This window comes from Bufo gargarizans, chromosome 1 (assembly GCF_014858855.1).
Source record: "Bufo gargarizans isolate SCDJY-AF-19 chromosome 1, ASM1485885v1, whole genome shotgun sequence".
In the NCBI taxonomy this organism is placed as follows: Eukaryota; Metazoa; Chordata; class Amphibia; order Anura; family Bufonidae; genus Bufo; species Bufo gargarizans.
Window position 1 is genome coordinate 305,191,728 of NC_058080.1, and position 22,993 is coordinate 305,214,720.

General features: G+C 41.0%; 1 protein-coding gene across 4 annotated transcripts in view; it reads left to right on the forward strand.

The window, feature by feature from the left end:
- The window catches only part of PSD3 (pleckstrin and Sec7 domain containing 3), a 693,256-nt gene that overhangs the window by 375,556 nt on the left and 294,707 nt on the right, over positions 1-22,993 (forward strand). For all 4 annotated transcript variants that reach the window (XM_044305119.1, XM_044305127.1, XM_044305137.1 and 1 more), the window contains 3 exons: positions 339-419; positions 3,017-3,129; positions 9,098-9,156. In XM_044305119.1, the coding sequence (XP_044161054.1) occupies positions 339-419; positions 3,017-3,129; positions 9,098-9,156 (253 nt within the window). The remainder of the gene's footprint in view (positions 1-338; positions 420-3,016; positions 3,130-9,097; positions 9,157-22,993) is intronic.

Sequence of the window (22,993 nt, forward strand, 5' to 3'; positions counted from 1 at the left end):
TTTGGCACTTAATGATGTGTGCAAACTTTTTCTCCCACTCTGCCAACACTGAAATGTTGTTGTGTGGCTTTAAGTAAATTCCCAAACTCTATTGAGCTATGTATGACCACAAGTGTTAAATACGGTACGAAAAACCTCTCCTTTCTTCTGCCTCGCAGCTGTCCATGGATTGTGTCTGGTTTTGCACAAGCTATGGCTCTGTTTGTAGAAGGAAGAAGCTATGCTTTTTTTTTCTGTACGACCCCTTTAATTGCTGCTAAATGGGCTATTTTAGGGAATATATATGTAATGAAATGTATAGAGAAAAGGATGACTGTTTTGTCATTGCTTTATTTCAGTAATGATTTCAGCCAGCTTGTGGCAGAAGAATATCTCAAATTTTTTGATTTCACGGGGTTCACCCTAGATCAGTCACTCAGGTAAGTAAAATTTGTCTCTTAAAATATTTAAATAAGGTCCAGTTTAAAAAAAAAAATAACTGCTACAATAGTTTTATTTTACATTGTTATATTTTTATAACATTAAATAAAAGAACATAACATCTAGACCTACGATAAAGTCTCAAAGTTAAAGGGGTTTTCTGGGAATTTTTATACGGATGAACTATCCTCTGGATCCTATCTTCTGGTCCCGGGTGTCTGACCCCCACTCATCAGCTGTTCGAGAAAGCAGTAGCACAGCGGCCTACTCACAGCTTTTCCTAGCTTTTCCGTTGCCTTCTCAAACAGCTGATCGGCGGGGGTCTTGGGTGTCGGACCCCCACCAATCAGATACTGATGACCTATCCAGAGGATACGTCTCAGTATTCAAATCTTGGAAAACCCTTTTAAGCAGTTTGTCACAAGAGTTATACTGGAGTTTATTCAGTAGACTCAGTGATTTAAAGGGGTTATCCAAACCCTCTAATGCCCGGGCCCCTCACACAGGTTGTATTTGCCTTGCTCCCCGGCATCGCTTTTGATGCCCGCACGGCCGCCAGTGCATCTCCCCGTTGTGCGGATCAAAACATCCAGCGACAGGGATTACTCAAATGACTTGGCTCCCTGCAGGAATTTGTTCCGGACTTCCTGGTTAGGTAGTAGCTGGCATTCTCAACAGATTCCCACAGTCCCTGACTGCAGCATATGGAGTCAAAGCACACATTTTTGAACATTTTTGTTAATGGCACATATTTAGAATGGTGGTGATAGGTCCACTTTGAATTAAAGCATAAACTAGAATTTTGGTGTGGTTATAGTCCTCTGGATCACACACATGCTGTTTCTTGACTCCAACCCCTCCCTTCCATGATTCCTACAGGAGAACCTACCTTCTTGGGTCTCCACATCTTACAAGGTAGACCACGTTTTATCGCATTTGAGATATAGGAGTTCATGAATTTAAGGCACTTGGTAATATAGGAGTATCAATGGGACATAATTGTTAGTTTATGTGAACAGAACAGCAGACAGAAATTTTAGGTGCCGCATAAAAGCAGCATTCACTCAGCAAATTATCATTTACCACTTTCATTGGGTGATCGGTGGCACCTTCACCCGGGGCAGTTATCAGGAACAAGTGTTTATATGAATGCCAATCCTTTAGGCTAGGGCTACTTGGCAAAAAAAAAAGGGAACAACTACACTGCAACATGTGTTGCGCGACAAAAGGGGAACAACTACACTGCGATGTGTCGCACAACATTTATTGTAATGATAGTCTATGGTGTGACTGTCGCACAGAAGTCCAAATTGGATGGATTTTTTGAGACTGTTGTGTTGCAGTCGCAGTATATCGCAGTGCGACACCATAGACTATCATTACAATGAATGTTGCGCGACCCATGTAGCCATAGCCTTATAGCTGTCCTGATCTTTAGCATGCATAAAAGGGCTTTTAGGCTCTATTCACGCTGTGTTTGCGCTGTATGTTCAGCATGTAAGCCATGAATATCTCCTGCCTTTTACACTGGATGTATAGCCCTGACATAAATATAAAGACTCCCATTTCTAAAGCTTTATCCTATCCAGTGTAACTTTTTTTTTTTTGCATGATCCCTGTCTTTTGAAAAGCATAGTCAACTACGTTCTTCAGTATAGTTGAACAGAAAGAAACATGCTGACACGTACTACTCTTTTGCCTATTCGGTACATAGGCGTCTCTAGACACATGCAGGGCAAATGCAGTGAGAACAGAGCCTTACTTCCTTTTGCTGTACAGATGAGTGCAGTATACTACTGTGCATACATTCTTCTCAATGCAGTTGTGGTGAGCATGGACTGGGAATCCGGTCGTCAGGTAATTTATTACCCATCCAGTGTGTAGGTAACAAATGTTATTGGCTGGGATGCCACTTTAATGGTTAATGCTCTTTCAGTAATGTGTTTAGTCTACTATACAGTATACATTTTCACAGTTACGTAGCACAGCTATTCCCCAAGTTGTTATATACCTCAAAGTGTCCATTATTGGAAAGGTCTATGAATGTTCAAAACTCTGAGTTTAAGTATTTAAAAATGTTAATATAAATCAACATTTTCCCCATTTATTTAATTCTACATTAACATATAACATTCCACTATTTAGGGTTATTTTTCCATGTCACCATGACTTGTGTCCTACAGAAAAAATTCCACCAACCACTGCAGAGTGCTGTAGTGGGAACGTCATCGTCGACGTTATGTCCCAAAAGTGGGTTCAGTTGTCTCATGATACTTTATTTGTTTCAAAGGGCACAATCTCAATTATCTTTGCGGTTAAAGGACAACACTAACAATGCTGCCATCTATTGGTTAAAATAAGAACTATAGAGAGCGCAAATATGCTGTTTGTATCCAAAGATAATTTGTAAAAAAATGAAACATTAAAGTAATATCTAACATATATCCAATGACCAATAAAGATTTGAAGGCTGTGACCCAGAAGTGTGCCTGTTGGTTGTTCGCTGTGTTTTATTTTTGTCCTCTGCTGTCATTTCATTACATTACAGTGTAATTGTGTTGTATGTACATTTATTTTTATTCTTTTGTTTTCACAGGAGTTTCTTTAAAGCCTTCTCACTCATTGGGGAAACTCAGGAAAGGGAGAGAGTATTAATCCACTTCTCCAACAGATATTTTCAATGCAATCCAAATGCCATAATTTCTCCAGGTATGCAATAACCTAATACTGTATTGGCGTGTTCCCTTTATGTCCCGCTTTGAAACCTTTTTTTTTTAACTATTCATTATCAGCGTGTTTACCCTCTTCCTCACCCGGCCAGTTTTTCAGTTTTAGCAATGGGCTAATCTAATTTCCAAGCCAACCTACATATATTTGATATTATCGTTCACAGGACACATTAGACCTTGCTTTTGTACCATTTAGATGAATGTACAGTATATTTTTTCCTTTCTTATATATAGTTAACGGTTACAAAAGATTTTTACAACCATTACCGTATGTTTATACTATGAAAATGGATACTATTTGAGCAATGTACACACTGGCTGGAATGAGTGGAGGGCATATTAGATTTTGGAGGCCTATTTTTCCATTGCTGGTTCTATGGCACCATACTGCCAGAACAGGTGTTATATAGTACACATACATTAAACACAAATACAAAGTGACTACGTTTTAAAATATTGACCCCCTAAGGTTAGGGAAAATTGGACATTTTGCGCTTTTGGCTTTTTTAGGAAAACTGAATGGAATAAGGTGGAGAAAATGAAAATACATTTTTTTCTATAATGTTTTGACTCAGGAGCATATTTTTTGATTCACCATGTGAATGAGGCTAAGCTGCGCCATGTGACCTATGATTATGATGTCACTGGCCTAGGGTAAGCATTGAGAAGACCGCAGCACTCACAGGAACGTCAGCTGAGCAGCGGGGGGTCCTGTGTATCGGACACCCACTGATCAGATACTGATAACCTATCCACAGTTACAAACAGTTGGATAACCCCCTTGAGGTATGAGATTAAGGGCGTCAGTTTATAAAGTCTGACTTGCCCAGTCGGATTGTCTCAGTGATTAAGGGAGTTATTGAAATATAGACATCTCATCAACATTTGATAATGTGAATTGGCCATCACCTGATACATCAACTACGTTTTTGGGTGATTCCCATGTTGAACATTAAGGCAAGGATTTTTTTTATTTATTTTTGGCACATTAGTTGGCTTCCAAAATTTGGGTTTTGTGTGAGATGAATTTGGATTGTTTTCAAATATTACTGGGCATATAAATTTGTACAATTTCCTCTAAAAGTTCCTCACAGTGGCGTAGCTATCGGGGAAGCAGGAGAAGCGACTGCTTTGGGGCTCGAGCTTAGTAGGGGCCCGGGAGCAGTAGTCGGGTGTGGCAAGCAGGGCCATATTTCTAATAATTTTAATGTTTTTTTTCATTCATTTTGTCTCCCTGTTTGAGGGAAGGTGGGGTCTGTAACACTGCATACTTAAACAAGAGGAGAGGGGAGAGAGGAATTCTACTATCTCCTACCTCTCCTCTGCGCTGCTGCACTGTGTTATCTGGAGCAGCAGTGAGCGGAAGCTGCTTCTCCACCAATCATTTTAAGTGACAAACAGAGCCCACTCCCAGACAACAAGAAGCACTATGTGGACCCTGGATGTGACTGACTGCCCGGCCCGCCCAACTGCTGAGTCAAATTCAGTTTTAAGAACTGCAAAAGTAAGCCAAGCATCTGTGATAATATCTTGTAGGCAGAGAAACTGCCCAATGAGGCTACTTTCACACTTGCGGCAGGACGGATCCGACAGGCTGTTCACCCTATCGGATCCGTCCTTCCGCTATTTTGCTGTGCCGCCGGACCGCCGCTCCGTCCCCATTGACTATAATGGGGACAGGGCAGAGCTCCAGCGCAGTACGGCAGTTCGTGGTGAGAGGCCGCCGGACTAAAAAGTCGGACATGCAGGACTTTTAGTCCGGCGGCCTTTCGCCGTGCACTGCCGTGCTGTGCTGGAGCTCCGCCCCGCCCCTGCCGCAAGTGTGAAAGTAGCCTCATTGGGCAGTTTCTCTGCCTACAAGATTACTTTTGCAGTTCTCAAAACTGAATTTGACTCAGCAGAGATCACATGCCTCTTCTTCACAGCAAAAATTTTATAACCTGAGCAGAGTTGAGTAAAAGACCTTAATCCTAACTTCTACAAACCTATGAATACAGAATCAACCTAATCAAACTAATATGAACAGTTGTTATTCTAAAAATCTTCATCTACTTGCATATTATAAGTTATACCAGCAAGAATAAGTCTTTATGTAGAAAACTATGATTTAAATCAAGCCTTACTGACTAGTGATTTAAATCAGTTTGATTTAAATCAAATCCACCCTGAATATGCCCCATTATAATACTGTGTAGGAAGCATATTACAGGAGTATAAGGAGATACCCCTGTACTGTGCCTACTAATCTGTACTATGTCCTCTTATACTCTGTGTTGTGCCCCCTTACCATAACCTGTACAGTGCTCCTAGTCATTCCCTGTACTGTGCCCTTTTATACGCCACACACATATGCCCCTGGTCATATATTATACTGTGCCCCCTTATACCCTGTTATTCAGTCACTGTATGGCGGTGTTATCCAGTCATTGTATGGTGGTGCTATCCAGTCATTTTATGATCATGTTATGCAGTTACTGTATGGTGGTCTTTAGTCATTGTATGGCGGTGTTATCCACTGTATGGCGGTGTTATCCAGTCATGATATGGGGCTATAACATTGCAGTGTTTGTTATCTAGTCATGGAGCTATTATCCAATATGACGGTATTTCGTATCTGTATGTTGGTAATATATAGTCACTAAATGTATTATTATTCAGGGGTGGGACTAATATATTTACAGTATATACTGTAGATTCCATTATATAATACTGTGGAGTTCCCAATGGAGTAAATGAGCCTTGTAGAACACAGTCCTCACCACTGATCATCAGGACCAGGCTTCTGTACTATAGCATCCAGTACATAGCAGTCTCCCTTCTCTGCCATGCCTCTTCGCTGTGTAATAGTGCTTGGCACCTGGCACTATTATGTCACACTAAGGCTGGGTTGACATCACGCCGCCATAGAGTCCTGTTGTAAAAAAAATAATAATATATATATAGTGTTAACATATAATTTTTTTTTTTTTTTAACTAACTGCAGGTTACAAAAGCGTGGTATGCTAATGCTTTGGTATCCTTTTTTTTTTTTTTTTTTTAACGAATATCTCAAACAAATGGCAAAAACGTAATGTGAAACCACCCTTACATATGCACATATGCTATGCCAGGATAGTCATGGAGGAAGGGGGGTGGGGGGGGGGGGGCGCATACAGAATTCTAGCTATGCCCCTGGTTACTCAGTAATAAATAGTAAAAAAAAAAAAAAAGTGGGGGAAAATTTTCAGCTTGCACATTACGGGGGTTTTCTACTTGCCCCATATTGATGACCTATTAGGATAGGTCATCAATATCAGATCAGTGGAGGTCTAATTCCCAGCACCCTCACAGATCAGCTGTATGAATAGAGTGCAGTGCTTCTGAAAGCGCTTCATTCTCTTCACTCTTTACCTGCTTGCCTTTGACATTGCAGTGATGAGCTGCATAACTGTATCTCCTCCATCCCATTCACTTGAATGGTACAGAGGAATTGTAGTTAAACTTTGTTCTCTTCAAACAGCTGATCGCAGCTTCCTGACAGATTCAGTATGATGCAGAGAGCAGTAGTTTGTAGATGAGCTAAAAGCTGTAGAGAAAACACGGTTGACATTTTTTTATAAAGACCAATTGAAAGAATAATTATTTTTTTTTGCCCAAAATTTGTAAAGTTAAATTATTTAAAAAATTGGTGTCCCTGGTCGTTAAAGGGATTCTGATATTGTTAACCTATCAATCTGATGTCTCAGTGGTTAGCACTGGTGCCTTGCACTGCTGGGGTCCTAGGTTCGAATCCGACCAAGGACAACATCTGCATGGAGTTTGTATGTTCTCCCTGTGCTTGTGTGGGTTTTCCCCGGGTACTCCTGTTTCCTCCTACACTCCAAAGACATACTGATGAGCCCCATTGGGAACCGCTTAATGATGATGTCTGAAAAGTGCGTAAAACAAATAAAATAAGTATCAGATCGGCCGACGTCTGACTCCCAGCACTTCCACTGATTAGCTGTTTGAAGAGGCGTCTTCAGTGTCCAGAGTTTGCAAAATTCAGAATTACTGTGTAGTGCATGGAATGTAAGGGTCAGAATACATGTGACCCTACTGTATATAGCAGAATAAATGCTATGGACACTTTTGGATCAGTTTTGTCATTTAATTGCATGTATTTTGGGCTAAAAATTTATTTTTTTAAAGTTTAGACATTTGAGGGGTCATTTATTATGCAGAAATGCGCTTATATTAGGCGTAATTTCTGGTGCAGATTACGGTGCAATGGTTAGTTGCACTGCTATCTGTGACTTCTCCCCGCTCGCGCCAAGTCTAAAAAAATGGGCGGGGAAGGAGACGGGCTGATGGGCTTATAAAATGGTCTAAATGTAAGCCAGCTAGCCGGTCTTAAAAAAAATATGACCCCCCCCTAGCTTCTGCATCATGGATGTATTTTAATACACAACAGCTGCAGAATGCCATTCACTAGCAAATCCATCAGACTGGCTGTCTATGACAGCTCATTCTCCATGGCCTCCCTCTCCTCTCTAGAATGATCTTCTAAGCTGATTTATAACTAAATCAAGAACCAATGTTGAATAAACATAGGCTGCAGAAGACAAATGGCCAAAATTATAATAAAAAAAAACTATTATAAAAAGATGACCGGTGGCAAATTTGATCTAAAGCTAAATCCATAGCCTTTAAATATATAAATGCCGCACATTAACAGGAATGTATAAATATAAAAGATGTGATCAATAACAAATGAGTTAAATGGGCTTTCTGAAATTCTGATATTGATGACCCCACTGAGCTGTTTGTGGAGGCCATGGCACTCCTGTCAGTATCCCCCAAAGGTTCTGTAAAAATATTTACACTTTTTTTTTGCACTTTTCTACTGTAACAAGGCCATCCATAAGAGCCCTGGTTACTGGAAAAAACAACCTCCTGTGGTGGCACGTTTCACAGGCAAAGCTGATCTGGGTCTGCTAAGACCTGTCAACTCTGCTATTCCCGGAGATAACTGGGATCATGTGATGAGCAAGGCTAGCGCTTATAAACCACTTCTGTATTTTCCTCGGAGTCCTTGGTTGTCTCTGTTGGGAACCTGTCCTGCTCCTGTTAAATTTCAAGAGCGTCATTGCAGTGGTGACCAAAGTGCTGCTGTAGACTAGGGACCTGCACTGCCCACTGTCGAAAGACATTAACGTTAAATGAGGGGTTTCCATTTTCCTTTGTTTGTTTAGAAAAGTTGTGGTTCACTATAAAAATGCCTGCTGTAATAGCGTCCATTTATTTTTCACTGTGTGGCACACTACTGGTAAAGGTAGATACATCAGTGGGGTGAAACCAAATAAAGTAAGGTTAAATGGTTTCCAGGGGCAGACATGGTAGAGGGCTCCTGCAAAAATAGAATCTGAGCCCCTTATCTGTTTAACTTATCAAGAGTGAAGGGCTAATTTTAGTGTTTATTGTCCCTTACTGTGACTTTCTAGTCTATCCTTCATCTAATGGATAAAAATCTATCAGTAGTTTAGCCACTGGAACCTTGGTCCCCATTTATATAGTGGTGGGCCCCCCCATTACCTCTTGGGCTTTTGTAAAGCACCAGTGGTACGTCTCCCCCTGTCCAGGGGTGATCTGATCTATAGTTCATAACAGGGGTCAGCAACCTCTGGCACTCCAGCTGTGGTGAAACTACAAGTCCCAACATGCTCCATTCACTTCTATAGGAGTTCTAACAGAAGCCAAGCAAGTGTGCATGCTGGGAGTCGTAGTTTCATCACAGCTAGAGTGCCAGAGGTTGCTGATCCTTGGTTTATAATAATCAGATGTGGCAGGAGATCTGAAAATCAAAAAAGCAGTCAAGTACAATAAATGTAAATGAGGTCTTTTTTATTGTGTTTTATTCACTTATGTTTAGCCTTTTTGTACAAGTGCATATTTCTACAGTAACATGTACATATTTCAATGTTTTGTAGACGACATCCACTGTCTTACCTGTGCAATTATGCTTCTCAATACTGATCTGCATGGACATGTAAGTATTTCCATGATTTATACATCACTCTCGCTTCCAGCATGAAAGTCGTAATTCTTCGGACACGAGGCAAACGCATACAGTAGTGTCAGCTGCTTGTTTAGTGTCTAAAGAATATCTGGAGGGAAAAACACATTGCACTTGGAATGTAGGACAGCAGATATGTAAATGTCTGAGCTCACTCAAACACTGGAAAACCTGTAAACTTTCCTGACATGTGGGTTTTAGTAGCTACTTGCATTCCCCATGTAATACAAATTACAGTCTGACTTTATCCACTCTGTGAGACACACTCATCTGGATCTTCATTGCAAACTGCTAGCAAATAATTAATAATTCAACTTTTAGCAGGAATAATAAACACATTATAAAACATAGATTTATAAGAATAGATGCTCCAGAAATGTTATCACGTTGGGAATGCAAGTAATTGCTAAAAACACATGTCAGGAGAGGCGACAGGTCCTCTTTAAATGAGTTGGCCATTAAACGGGTCACTAACTTTTCACAAAACTTTTGTTATGTTATAGAGACACATGTCATAGATCTCTAGAACAAGAGGAAAGAAGCACGTGCATATCACAGTCTCTCTAATTGCTGCCGAAGACCGAATCGAGACCTGCCCATAGACTATTATTGAGCCTGTCTCGTGCAGCAAGGAGAGAGAGAGTGTGATATGCACGTGCTTCTCTCCCTTCGTTTTAGGGATTATTGATGGTGGTTGCAGCACTCAGACCACCACTAATCTCAAGGAAATAGTATGCGAAGTCCAGCTCTCAGGTGGTAGTCCTTAATTAGCCTTCTCAAGCACAGACCACAGTGGATTATCATTGCCCCTTCTGTGGCCCCACTGATCTTAACCTTTGATATGTCTCTATGACATATGAAAAGTTGGTGACCCTTAAAATAATTGTTATAACAAGTCTGATGATCACTGAGACCTCCGCTTATTAAAGGAGTTGGAGTTTTAGTGTTTTATTCTCTATTTAACTGAAACTCCCACTTGTTTAGATGGTGACAATGTGTGACTACTTGTACTAAGAAAGATGAACAGTATCTCTCTGTTCCTGAAAGACTTAAATAGTTTATCTGGCTTCTAAATAATTTTTTTCCACCTCTTGGTCCCATCTCAACACACAGGAAATACCTGCTCAGCCAACCACTCGGGGGCGTAACTACCAAAGCGGCAGACCATGGGCCTGCTATGGGGCCCAGTGCAAGAGGGGGGCCTAGTCTTAGTTGGTCATTGAAAAGGGTTTAGGCAGAAACCCTTTTGTCCTGTGTGGGGGCCTGGTTTAATCCTTGCTCTGTGGTCCTTACTTCTCTATGTGCGCCACTGCAACCACTGGTTGAGACAGTTGACCACTGTGACCAGTGATTGATTGAGTGGGCATTTCCTACATGTAGAGAGGGACCAGGAAAGAAACCAGCTGGGGACCTGAAAAGCGTTGGAGCGGGAGTGTTAGGGAAATGGTGAGTATTGCTTAGGGAGAATTCACATCACTGTTATTTTTCCATTCTTCTGATCTATCAGAAAAACACAAAAATAAAGAGAGAATATGTTAAAAAAAAAAAAAGGATCCTGTGTAGGGATGAGCGAATCGACTTTGGGATGGAACATCCAAAGTTGATTCGTATAAAACTTTGTTTCAATCCTGTATGGGGCTAGCGCTCTGCACAGTATTAGAATGTATTGGCTCCAATGAGCTGAAGTTACAGACATTGCGTAATAGCTTCATAAATTGATTTCTACTGTAAAAAAAAATAGGGATGAGTGAATTTCATGTTCTGTGCATCCTATTCACAACCTGAATTTCATGTTATGACATTTATTTGCACTTCGTTTGGTGGTAAAAGCATAATTGCATTATGGATTTTGTTACCACGGATCGTAACGCAATTCTATGACTGAATGTATAACGGAATGCCTTTATTTATTCCGTCATAATAGAAGTCTATAGGCTGCAAACCGTATCAGTCCTGTTTCCGTTATGCAGGCCATACACTTCTATTATGACGGAATAAATAACGGAATGCCTCTAAAGGCATTCCGTTATACATTCCGTCAAAGAATTGCGTTACGATCCGTGGTAACGTAATCCATAACGCAATTCTACTTTTACCACCAAACGAAGCGCAAACGAATGTCATAACATGAAATTCACTGATCCCTATTTTATACAGTAGAAATCAATTTATGAAGCTATTACGTGATGTCTGCAACTTCGGCTCATTCGTCTGTATTCCATCATAGAATTGCATTATGGTCCATGGTAACGGAATCTATAATGCAATTATGCTTTTACCACCAAACGAAGTGCAAACTAATTTCAAAATATAAAAATTTGCTCATCTCTAGTAAAAAACCATTTCCCGAGCTCTGGTTCGGTTCCAAGGTACCATTAAGAACCGAACACGAGTTTTGGTTTTTTACCAAGTGGTTCCAAGTGTTTTTTTACAGTAGAAATCAATTTATGAAGTTATTAATAACTTTGGCTTATAGGTGCCAATACATTCTAATACTGTACAGAGCACTCAGGTATTGAAACAAAGTTTTATGCAAATTGACTTCGCATGTTTTGATTCGATTCACTCATCCCTAATCCTGTGCATCAATTATGCACATTTGGCATCCGTTTGAGCCTTTTCCGTCTGTGATCCATTTATTTATTTTTTACGGAAAAAAAGTATTGCGTGCGGGGCTTTTTTGTCCATCTATTTTATTATTTTTTGTAAGTATTTTCAGTGGCTTGACAACCCCTTTAAGGGTTGAATCACAATTTTAGACACATTAGAGGGACATGAATTATTTTCTGAAAAAGAAATACTACTGATGTATGATCAGTTTCATATTCATCTTTGTGTTACGATAGAATGTATTGGTGTGGGCTGTAAACGTCAGTAGGACAAAGAGTGATATATGCAGTACATCTGCACAGTCTATATAACCTTACCAATGAACATGCTTGTCAAAAATTATTAAGTAGGATGAACTACTAAATAAACTTGTGAATAAATGTCAGGAAAAACTGCAGAACATAAAGCAAACTTGTGAGACACATGGCTAGGAAACGGGCCATCAAAATAGCTCTAACTCTGGTTTTACCATAAATCCATGGGGCAGATTTACTAAGACTAGTATTTCAAGCACATGCTATGTAATACATGTATCTCATGTTCAGCACAAACTGAAATCAGGTTTCTGGCATAAATGATGATAAATGTATCAAGCAGAAGAGGCTCGGCACCATTTCTCCAATTATCACCAAGTTTTTTGCAAAAGTGTAAAATCCCCAAAAGGCACACGTTTTTTTGCTAAAAATGCCAGTTTAAAAAATGTTATACACCAAAAAGTGGTGTACAGCTTTGATAAATTCCCCTACATTGTACCATCTTCACATTTTCTTTTTCATTTTTTTCCCACAAGCTGGCTGCTGCATTTTCGATAAAGGGTAACTCCTTATCATGAGAGAAGTGGTCTCTACGTGGTGAACATGTCTTCATGCATCTCTCATAGCATTTTTAGCTTATTTCCATTTTTTTTTTTCTTCATCATTCGTATATAATACAGTGGAAAAATACAAGATACTGTAAATCAACTAATTTGGTATCTTACTTTTTTCTTTATGCTCATGGTTGTCTTTTCGGACTTCCTGTGTTACTTATAATCTCTAGGTGGTAAGTTGAATATTTTTATATCTTGTATGTATGTTTTCCATACATAACATAATTCATTATTTCATACAATAAAATGTAACCTATATCATTGACAAAAAAAATAAATAATGCACCCAGATAGAAATGTCAGGTTGCTGCAAAACTCGCCAGGCAGATATGTAAATGATTACAGGTATGGGTCTGAATGGACACTGAGGCGTAAAAGTGCTTCCCCGCTGCCTTATAAAAAGGTTCTTAGAGGCTACTTTTGGGTAGTTTTCCTGTTGGTGAGAGATTGTTGACTGCCAGACATGCTCTACGACACACTCAGACATTTTAACAGACTTTGAGATGTTGCACATCATCAAGTCGTTTGATCTACTGACAGTCAGAATCAGCTCCCACAGTTTTGTTGTCCACCATCCAAACACAGGTGGGATCTTCATTGCACACCCAGGTCTCTGCTTGGACCATTTCCATGCTCTTAGCATAAAATAAATTTGCCGCTGAAGCCCCCATTACATGTTCTGCCATTGACAGCCAGCCACTGTCATGTTTGTTTGCAGTGGTGTCACAAATGAGAGACTTGGACAACTATGGACTGGAACCATTTTGTCTTTAGCAACAAACCCAGGTCCTGTTTGGGATCCCATACTGGTCGGGTCTCGGTTTTGAGGCCTTGGGGTGAGTGCTTCTGTGGAGCAACATTGCTCCAACTCCTGGTGTGATGATCTAGGGAACCATCACATTATTATTATTATTATTATTATTATTATTATTATTATTATTATTAATTTATTTGAAAGAGCCATTAATTCTGTACGCTGTACATCAAGAAAGGTTTACACATACATAAAATAAATAATACAAATATGATAGGAATGAAATTTTTAACAGACCGGTACAGATGGGGAAGAGAGGACCATGCCCATGAGAGCTTACAATCCACAAGTGAAGGGGAAGGACACAGTAGGTGAGAGTAAAAGCTGTTCATTTGGTTGTATGGTGGCAACATGCTCATTGTAGGTGGTAGGCTTTCTTGAAGAGGTGGGTTTTCATGGTGCTTTTGAAGGTTTGGATGTTGAGGGAGAGTCTGATGTGTTGCTGTAGCGAGTTCCAGAGTATGGGAGATGCACGTAACAAATCTTGTCAACAACTTTGTGAAGAACAGACGGGAGGAGAACAAAAAAAGAAGTCCTGTGAGGTTATGGAGATAAGCTCTGGGTATCTATTGTGAAAGCAGGTGACAGATGTAAGAAGGGGGCAGGTTGTGGACGACCTTAAATGTAGTTGTTAGTGTTTGAAACTGAAATCCCTGGGCAATGGGGAGCGGCAGAGTAGAAATGAGGGGAGAGGTGGATTAGGCTTTCACACTAGCGTTTTCAATTCCGTTATTGAGATCCATCATAGGATCTCAATAGCGGAAGAAAACACTTGAGTTTTGTCCCCATTCATTGTCAATGGGGACAAAACTGAACGAAACGGAGTGCTCCAAAAGGCATTCCATTCTGTTTGGTTCCGCCCCAATCACGGACAGAATAGCGCTGTAAGCATCGTTTTTCAGTCCACGATGTGGTGCGGAGCAAGACTGGTCCGTCCTGACACAATGTAAGTCAATGGGGACGGATCCGTTTTCTCTGACACAATAGAAAATGGATCCACCCCCCCCCCCCCATTGACTTTCAATGGTGTTCATGACGGATCCGTCATGGCCATATAATACATAATATAACTGGATCCGTTCATGACGGATGCATTCAGTTGTATTATGGTAAAGGAAGCGTTTTTGCAGATCCATGACTGATCCTCAAAAAACGCTAGTGTGAAAGTAGCCTTAGCCGGTCAGCAGAGCTGAGGATAGATTGGAGGGGAGTGAGAGTGCTGGATGGGAGGCCACAAGGTAGGATGTTGCAGTAGTCTAGGTGGGAGATTATGAGGGCATGCACTAGCATTTTAGTTGACTCAGGGGTGAGGAAGGAACGAATAAGAGAGGTGTTCTTGAGTTGAAAGCGGCAGGTGGAGGTGAGGGTTTTTATGTGTGGCTTGAAGGACAGGGCAGAATCAAGTGTTATCCCAAGGCCGTGACCTGTGAGACCTGAGGAAGCATGGTGCTATTAGCGGTAATGGATACGTTGGGTAGGGAGGCTGAGTGACATGGAGGAAAGATGATTGATTCAGTTTTCTCCATGTTTAGTTTTAAGAAGCAGGCGGTTACAAATGAAGATATTGCTGATAGAGTAGCGGGGCAAGTGCAGAGGCTCTGCTTCTGCTACTGAAGCAACAACTGTGCGTGCTCTGCTACACTTCACATAATCTAAAGGTACTCATGTACATTAGTCGTGAATTGATCAAACTGGTGATTTCAACCAAAATGGTTGTTGCCAGGGTGAAATGTAACAAGGAACCACAGATGTGTTGTACAGCGCCATTGACTTGAATAGGGATCAGCTGCTACTAGGCCATGTGACCGATATGGGGACGTCACGCGGCCTAGGAAGAGACTGCAGTGCTCAAGGAGCGCCAGCCTCTTCAGGGGTGCCATGTGTTGGATCCCCACTGATCAGATATTGATGACCTATCCAGAAGATAAATTCCCGGATAACTCCTTTAACCATTATACTATTAAATAAAACTCTGTATGCCAGATTTATATTTTAAATAATAGAGCTCAAGCTTCAAGCAACGATGAATTGAGATTTTATGTTTTTTATATATTTTTTTTGTCAGCACATTGGACTGCATGGTTTATTTTTCCCTGGTGTGCACAGTAATTACAGACTCGGGCAGCTCTGTTTTCCTCTTAGGATGAAGTTGTCAGCAGTTTTTGCTATCTGAATTAATGATACTGGCGGCCCTATGGGAGAGAGCTGTACCCCCTACACAGACCGAGGCTGAAAGCGTCTGCGTATATACAAAGACAAAGAAACAGCTTGCCTTTTTCTGCATCTCAAACACTGCCATGCAGAGGTGGCTTTCTGTATCCGTGATTGAAGCGTAAGAGACGCACAGCTAATTATACACATCATATTCTGTTTCTAGGGATTGTGTCTCGTTATGATATGACTGCTGCCGGCAGATGTCACTTCTAGGCCAATTTGTTTGTTAGCTGCACGGGAGAGCTCGGAGCACGCTCATTAAGACGAATGTGCAGATGACTGGAGGAAGGTGTAAGATGATTAAGGTGGTAACCTGCTGTCAGGGACTCCAGTCACAGTCCATCAATTCATAAAAACTAAACATGTTTGGAGCTGGCTTTGTAACATTTTCCATATACAAGATATGGATGAGCATATTTCTGATGTCATGTCACCAGGAGCAGTAAATCCATGAGCTTTCTCTGCTTTATCCCAAGCTAAAGCGGTATCTCTTACTACCATCTTAAGATCCATTACTTCTCATAGCTGACCACTTGAGGGCAGCAGTGTTCTATAGCACATTACATAAATAAAAAAACAATAAAAAAGTGCTATATTTTTTTAAGGGTGCTCAAGATATTTGTAAAATGATTTTATATGTTTTCGTGGACAGTTGGCTCATAAACCTAGTGCTCCAGAATGTTCTAAGCTATATGCATCCCTAGGAAGGATAAATGATGGATATTATGATCTGCACCTGGGCTGCTTTTCTGCATTAGAGGACAATCTTACAGTACTTGCAGCTTGCTTTTGTTACAGACTTCTTTATTTTTTTTTGTCTTTTGATTCGATTATATAAGGATGACACAATGACATTAGGGATGAGCGAATTTCAGATCCATTATGCAGGCTATAGACTTCTAAAGGCATTCCGTTGCGTTATGGTCCGTGGTAATGGAATCCATAACACAATTCTGCTTTTACCACCAAACGAAGCGCAAATGTATTTCAAAATATGAAATCCGCTCCTCTCTAGATGACACCTAAATTTGTTATCCGCTTTAGTTTTTTGTGACCGCTCATGAGACTGCATTATAGTAATTGATTTAAAAATGCTAAAAGCACATCCATTACAGTATCTAGAGAAAATGGATGTATCTATTCATCATAAAATTGCCTGTCCTTTTAAAGGTCCTTTCCATTTATTAAAAAAGACTGTAAATAAAACTACTATTGTATAGTATTAATCAACACTTTAATTGTGACATTATAGGATAATCATCATGCTTGGCCTACTGCCGACCAAGCAGTATTGCTTCTATTCTTTATAATCATAGAGAGATGCCTGTTCCCTTGTAGGCACCTGCTGTTCCTCAACCTGTCCAAGAGCTATGGTAAAAATCTGTAGAGCAGTAGTTAAAAGGGTTTTCCAAGACTTTACAACTGATGGTCTATCCTCAGGATAGATCATCAATAACTGATAAGCAACTGAGCTTCTAGGAGCAATGGGGGCGTTGCCGGTACTCCTAGACTCTCTGCTCTCTCTGCAACTGCCAAGCCTCTCTACTTTGATTGACAGGGTCAGGTAGTAAAAACGTGATCACACCTGGCCCTGTCAGTCAAAGTGCAGAGGGTCTCAGCAGTTGCAAAGAGTGCAGAACCTCTAGGTGTAACGACAGCTCCTTCCCCATTGCACCTAGAGGCTCATTTGCATACATTTAAACATAGTTTTTCTCAGCAGTGCGGGCACATATGAACATGGATGGGACCAACACAGATGCCTTCAGCTGCCAGGCGCACATGTAACAGGTCAGCCAGTGTCATAGGTACAAATCTGCTGACAGATGCCCTATAAAGGGGTTATCCCCTTTATTTATTTCGATGACCTATTCTCAGGATAGGTCTTTAATATCAGATTGGTGACGGTCCGACCCCCGCCAATCAGCTGTTTTGAAGAGAAAGCAGCGCTCGCATGAGTGCTGCCTTCTCTTCACTGTACCTGCCCGCTGTCACAGTTGCAGTGGTGAGCAGGTGGAATTATAAGTAAGCCCTCTCATTCACTTCTATGGGGCAACTCTGTAGTATACACTTAAATAGAATGGAGAAGTCCCATTAAATTGAATGGGGCGGCATAGTTGTAATTATTGCAAACATAGATCTGATGTTGATGTCCTATCCTGAGGATATATTATCAATATAAATAAAGCGGACGACCCCTTTAATGTAAAAATTTTTAAACTAGACATCCTATAGTACATGGCAATCTCTTTCTAACAAAACTAGAACCAGCCCTGTACCTCACATGGGTCCAGAGATCTCCCCATTTATTTTTCCAGTTGCTCTGATAGATTTATATCAAGCAGGCAGCTCGGGGGCGTGTCCATTCTGCTGCAGCTCTCTCCCTATCACAGCTCAGGAGGTGTGTCCATGCTCTCCCTATCACAGCTCAGGAGGCAGTTGAAGGCTGGAAGTAAGCATGTGCATCCCCCTCAATGAGGTACACAGAGAAATAAGAAAAAAAAAATAGTTTATTGAATAGCTCAGCAGATGTGCAAAATTTTTAATTACATGCATGTGCAAAAGTATTCAGATCCAGGTTCTGGTTTGAGAACTGCAAAATGTTTTGTGAGATAGCCCTTTAACGAAGCACTATGGCAAAAATGAGTTTGCCTATGTGGTGTGGCATAAATAATTGTTAAAGAATAGAGAGTAGAGGCTCATATGTATGACCTATACATACCTGATCTATTTATGGTTCTCATAATCCTGGCTTTTCAGAGACATAAGAAGTGGAGTTTCATCACAATTCACTTTCTCTAGTCTTATATAAAGGCAGCCAGTGATAGATCTACAGTCCCCCAACTCCCACCACAGAGACGACTCCTATGTGATGCAGCTTCAGCCTGTATCCCCTGCCTTATGCTTGTGATGGTTTCTCCCTTTCATCTCTTGCAAGCAGAAGGCAAGGAGAGCAGAGGGTAGCAGCATGTCATAGAAACGGGCTGGATATTCTCCATACAACAGACACAGATAGTATAGGCCAAGAATCAGCAACCTTTGGCACTCCAGCTGTTGTGAAACTACAACTCCCAGCCTGCACACTTAATCAGCTGCTGTTGAAACTCCCATAGAAGTGAAAGGAGGATTCTGGGAGTTGTAGTTTTAGAACTGCTGGAGTGCCAGAGGTTGCTGATCCTTGGTATAATAATATAGGTGTAATTATGTTTTCACTGCCTGGCCCTGTCAAAGTGCAGAGTGCGCAGCAGTTGCAGAGAGAGCAGAGCCTTTAGGTGTAACGGCAACGCCCCCTTTGCTCCTAGAGGCTCATTTCTCAGCAATGTGGGCACATATGAACATGTAACCAACACAGATGCCTTCAGCTGCCGATCGCACATGTAACAGGTCAGCCCGTTTCATAGGTAGAGATCTGCTGACAGATGTCCTTTAATCGAAAAGCTCATCACAAGTATACACTTTGCATGATAAGTTCCTAGCTATGGGCTTGGCATGTTGCATGTATACTTGTGATGCACTTTTAATCTCAAATATCTAGTTATCTAGTGAATATTACAAAGAATCATTCTTGCTGAGGTGTAAATCTGTGTTGTACTATGTTATACTTCTTTTGAAAATTGGTAAATGAATTGAATCTGAGGCTTGAATCCAAGGTGTGGAACCACTAGACTCATCTTGAATGGGTTATGTTGGAGTGTGAGAATTCAATGTCATCAGGCAACATTAGAGCAGCCAATATAATATATATCTATATCCTTCATTTATTCACCTGTTTGGGTAGGGGTTTACTTGAGGTAGTATTATATGTCCAAAATATTTGCTGGGGTGTATTTATACATCCGTTATTTACTAATTATTCAAATTTTTTGACTCTACTGCTATGTATCAATCTGTAGATGGGGAACAAGTTCAACATGGAAGATCTACATTAGAAATGTAATGCATATATACCTTTACCTGTGACTCAATATATGTCATTTTTAGTCCCATTATGTATACTGACCATCTTCTTTTTAAAGAGCACCACCCTAGAAATATTGCGTGGTCTCAAACAGGTTTCACTGTCCCAGTTCTGTTAATAAGTTAAAGAAAAAAAACACTCTCCAGAAATGAAAATTGTTCTATTAGAAATAAAAATACCAACTTAGTGGTACAAATCCCAACTGTAAACTCTTGCCACAGCTAAAATTCCGTGATAGGGCTAAAGTTTAGACCTGAAAATATTAGCTTTCAATTGTTGCCAGGCTTAATTTTATAGATTTAATATTTGGGGAACAGTAATTTTTTTCAAGTCAGGTGGTCACGAGTGGCCTGGCCATAGACCCTGCAGGGAAATTTCCTGGTGGGCTGATGCTCAGAGAGCCGCCCAAGCCATCCTCTTGGCCACTAGACTAGTACATAAAGATCTGATGCTCTCAGCATTAAGTAATGTAGGAGCATCAAGCACATGGCCAGTGGCCGCAGGTGCCCTCCTGAATTCAACTGTGCTGCTCTGTGGTATCCGGTTCTGCTGGAGTGGTATTTTGTTCTGCACTATAGTATTGCTGCCTACTTTTGTTCTCCCACCTTGTGTCAATATGAACCCGCCTACACCATGGGGCCACTTTTAAGTTTCTATTCCAGGGCCACTTTACTTTTCCAGTCTGCCACTGCAGGTGGCGGCTTAAACCTTTACTGGTTCGTGTAAAGAATGAAAGCTTGTTGTTGTCTCGTCCACTGCATAGCATTCACTGGCCCTTAGTAGGAATACAAGAACTTTTCATCATCATGTTATCCCCCCTCTTAGCAATCAGACAGGATATGGACTCTCTCATTATCACATTTCGGTAAGAAATTATTTTTTTTCCTACTAAATGAGTGAGAAGATGAGCAGTTGTATAGCTAGTCACCACCACCTGCCTAGAACATGGAGATTTTTGGTTCTTTTTAATCCACAAACATGAGTTTTTGCGTCAGATAGAAAATTGCATGAAGGCACGCACCCATGATAATAAAGCGTAGGGTAGTATTTTTACAATTTGCTTCTGCTTATACCGAGCACAGACCATCCCACCACAGTTTGCAAGGACCTCACTGCATAGAAAACTGATCTGCATTACAGTAAAGATAGAACAGTTATAATCCACAAACAACTAGACGAACAGAAAAAGATGGTTTTGGACAGCTGTTTCATGTATGCACAGGTTTATGATGAGGTGGAAGCCTGAAGATGGTTTGAGGCACAACCTTGAATTTCACTATAAAAATAATAATGTCCAATCGGGTGCTCGAAAATTCTAGTAACTGCAGGGCTGATTAAAGAGGTATCACAGTTTTTTTTGTTTTTTTTTTAACTTAGTTTATACAGTATAATAGAATACCATTTTCTAATATACATGTATACACCTTTCTTATATCAGGCAGTTGACCCCTATATGCATTAAAATGGTATAGCCAATGTAGAAGTCCTATGTAATGTATTCATGGCTGAGTGAAACATGGCGTCAGTCATGTGACACTGCTCACATTACATAATCCCTGAGATTCAGTGAGCAACCATGTTGTGCTGGGTCAGCATGTAGGACACATCCATGTGATAAGTAAATAGGACTAATGTTGGAATGATTTTTTATTGTGGTTATTACAGTAACTACATTCCTAGGCCATTTTTCCTCCTTCTTTTAGAGCAGTGGTCCCCAACCTTTTTTGCACCAAGGACCAGTTTCATGCAAGGCAATTTTTCCAGGGACCGGGTGGAGGTTCTGGGGCGGGGCTTAGGGGGTGGGCGGGGTTTACGGGGTTATATTTTATTATGCACAAGGTGCATAATAAAATATATAATACTATATAATGATTACATTTATTATTTAAATGTGACTCCAAAAAAAGTATTGCAACACCAATTCGATACCATGCAAAAAATAAAAATACTCACACGCATGGGGTTAACGTGTGAGTATTATTTTTTTTTTACTTTTTGCTAAATATCAATTGCCCATTATGTGAGGAGGTACTTGATGGGGTCACTTACTATTAATGTGAATCAAATAGAGGTCTAAATTGATAAAGCCATGTGCCTCATATTAATGGTAACACCAGCAAGTACTTCCTAAGTTAATGGACATTGAGCAGCATGGGGTTAATGTGTGGGTTGGTTACTACAGTATGATAAGGTTACTATTAATGTGAGGCACATAGTCTAAATTGATAAAGCCATGTACCACATATTAATAGCAACCTCGTCAAGTACCCCGCTTAACATAATGGACAACATGGGGTTAATGGCATCAGTTACATGCTGTTAACATGAGACACATTGTTTTATCAATTTGGACCTGCATGTGCCTCACATTAATAGTAAGAAACCTCATTTATGTGTACCTCACATTGATTGTTAACCCAATGTTGTCCATTATTTGATGAGGTGCTTGGGGGCCACTTACTTTTAATCTGAGGTACATTGCGGTACTAATGTAATAGCACCATGTACCTCACATTAATAATGGGTGACCCCATCTGTGGGACAGTGTGTGGGTACCTGCGCTTTTCAGATCACTAATGGCTGGGGACTGGTCTGAGAACACAAGAGTCAGGAGGAGGCCTCCGCTGCTGCAGTTCACCAAGCACAACCTGAGACGGCGCAGCGGTAAACCCTTCCCCGTCCCTCCTCCTACTTTAATATTAGTCACATTCATTGGTGGCAGTAGTGCGGCGCCTCAGAGCCCGCTCATTGTATTGGGAACTGCAGTGGCCGTGTCATGGGAGGGAGGGATTCTCTCCCTCCGTCCCTCCCTCCTTCTCCACTGACTTTGGCAAGATGTGCGTGTCGGGCGCATGTGCCTGGCGTCTGCGCTCCTCTCTCCTCTGCGGATCGGCAAACTATCTCACAGGGCCTGGTCCTGGGCCGCAGCCTGGCGGTTGGGGACCGCTGCTTTAGAGGGTAGAGTCCTGACCAAGTTTTCACCTTAGGTAGAAGAGGAGATAATCCTAATTAAGACTGGGCCCCCTTTTGCCCTGGGCGCCATATCAGTTGCATGGTCTGCCGCTATGGTAGTTATGCCACTGTACAGTGCCTATGTGAGGTAGTCTGACACACACCTCATTCCTCATCATTGCCTCACAGTGCTACTCCTTTCCTCCTTCCTGGTGTATGGCCACCTCTGATTGGCTGCTGTGCATAAACACCAGCCTATCACATGGCCAGAGGTCATGTGTTTGTATTTTCCCTGGTCAGTCTGAATAGCACACACAGCATGCCTGAGAGACTCCTTCTAGCTGATTGACAATTTACTGCATTGACATAATACCGTAGGCTTTCTGTCCTCAAGAAC